This window comes from Benincasa hispida, chromosome 1 (genome assembly GCF_009727055.1).
Source record: "Benincasa hispida cultivar B227 chromosome 1, ASM972705v1, whole genome shotgun sequence".
Lineage (NCBI taxonomy): Eukaryota > Viridiplantae > Streptophyta > Magnoliopsida > Cucurbitales > Cucurbitaceae > Benincasa > Benincasa hispida.
Window position 1 is genome coordinate 38,132,532 of NC_052349.1, and position 1,593 is coordinate 38,134,124.

Below are 1,593 nucleotides of genomic sequence, written 5' to 3' on the forward strand. Positions count from 1 at the left end.
CGATCGTGTAGGAATTTGTGGCCGATCGCAGAGGATTTAGTAAGCGATCGTTTAGTCATACTGAACGATCGTGGAGAGATTGTAAACGATCGTTTAGCATCTCATAAGTGACCGATTAATCTTGTTTGATTCCTATCGTCTAACAAAGAAGTTATTCATCGTTCACTTGTTCTTTTCGGATGTTTGCACCTATAGTTACGTTAATAAAGAATTACTAAACGATCGCATAGTAATTTTATTGAATGATTGTGTGAGATCGTGTATAATTACTAAACGATCGCATTGTAATTTACTAAACGATTGTGTTCGATCGTGTATAATTATTAAACGATTCTTTAATTTCCTTTAGGCCGAGGGGTTCCTTCTTTAATTTTCCAGAGGTCAAGGGTTGCACCGTTGACGAAAATGGCCAATAATTACCCGCGGGAAAATTAAATGGTAGAAGAAGATGACTGGCGATTACCAGCGGAAAATTGAACCGTTGAAGAAGATGATCGGTGATTACCGATGGGAAATTGAACTGTTGAAGAAAATGACCGGTAATTACCGGCGGAAAAATTAAATGGTAGAAGGCGATTACAGGCGGGAAATTGAGCCGTTGAAGAAGATAGGAAGGATCCGATTGGGTTTTAAAGGTGGGAACGGATGGAATAGAAGGTCAAATTAAAGAAGTGCGAAAATATCGGAGCAAATATTTTGTGAACCGTTGGATGGTCAAATTGGAGGGATCGATTGGGTTAAAAGGCGGGAATCGATGTATCACTGTTCAGTCTGTTCTTACTCCTTAGGCGCCAAGTAAATTCCTCATATTCATTCGTTCATCTCTCTCACTGTTCTACTTTTTTCCGTTGGAAATTTTTGTTCCGATTCCAGAAATCTGTGCAATGGGAAGAGGAAAATTGAGCTTGAATCTGATTCCGAATCGGAAATCTCGAATCTCGACGTTCAAGAAGAGGAAGAACAGTTTGATGAAGAAGGCTTACGAGCTCTCCACCCTTTGCGACGTTCAAACGTGCGTTCTCGTCCATGGCCCTGCTTCTTTGCCCACTGAAGATCCTTCCCAATCTGACCTTGAATTTCACACTTGGCCTTCCGATCGCACTCACCTTGAAGCTATGATTCGAGCCTACAAAACCACCCGCTCCTGTAATTTCCAGAAATGCAAGTGTTTCGGTTTGACTGACTATTTCTCGGATCGGAAGAGGAAAATCGAATCAGAGACGTGTAAGCTCCGTGAGAAATTCATGTGCCCTAAGTGGGATGAGTGGCTTGATCGTTTGTCGGAACACGAATTGAGAGAATTCATGGAAGGACTGGATGCGAAAATTGAAGCCGCCAATGGAATGATCGATTTCATGGAATTAGCCGATCACGAAAATCTGTTTGGGGAGTTGTGTTCGGAAAATTCAGTTCAAATGGGAGAGGATTCCATTCCTCAAGTATTGATTCCGTCTGTTGATGACTTGTTTGCGACTGGGGCTAACCATACTGAAGAAGATGTGATGGCCTTGGATGAGATCGATAATATTAGGTATCTTCAAATGCTGTTGGGGGAAGAGGAAGAAGACAACTACATGGCTCATTATGCAAATC

At 41.7% G+C, this 1,593-nt stretch overlaps 1 protein-coding gene across 1 annotated transcript; it reads left to right on the forward strand.

Annotated features, from left to right (window-relative positions):
* Positions 1–665: 665 nt before the first annotated feature.
* Positions 666–1,592, forward strand: LOC120077227 (agamous-like MADS-box protein AGL82; the record flags this gene model as incomplete). Its single annotated transcript, XM_039031131.1, has 1 exon — positions 666–1,592. A coding segment is annotated over exon 1 (708 nt), but the record flags the coding sequence as incomplete, so codon positions are not given.
* Between the last annotated feature and the right edge of the window lies 1 nt (position 1,593).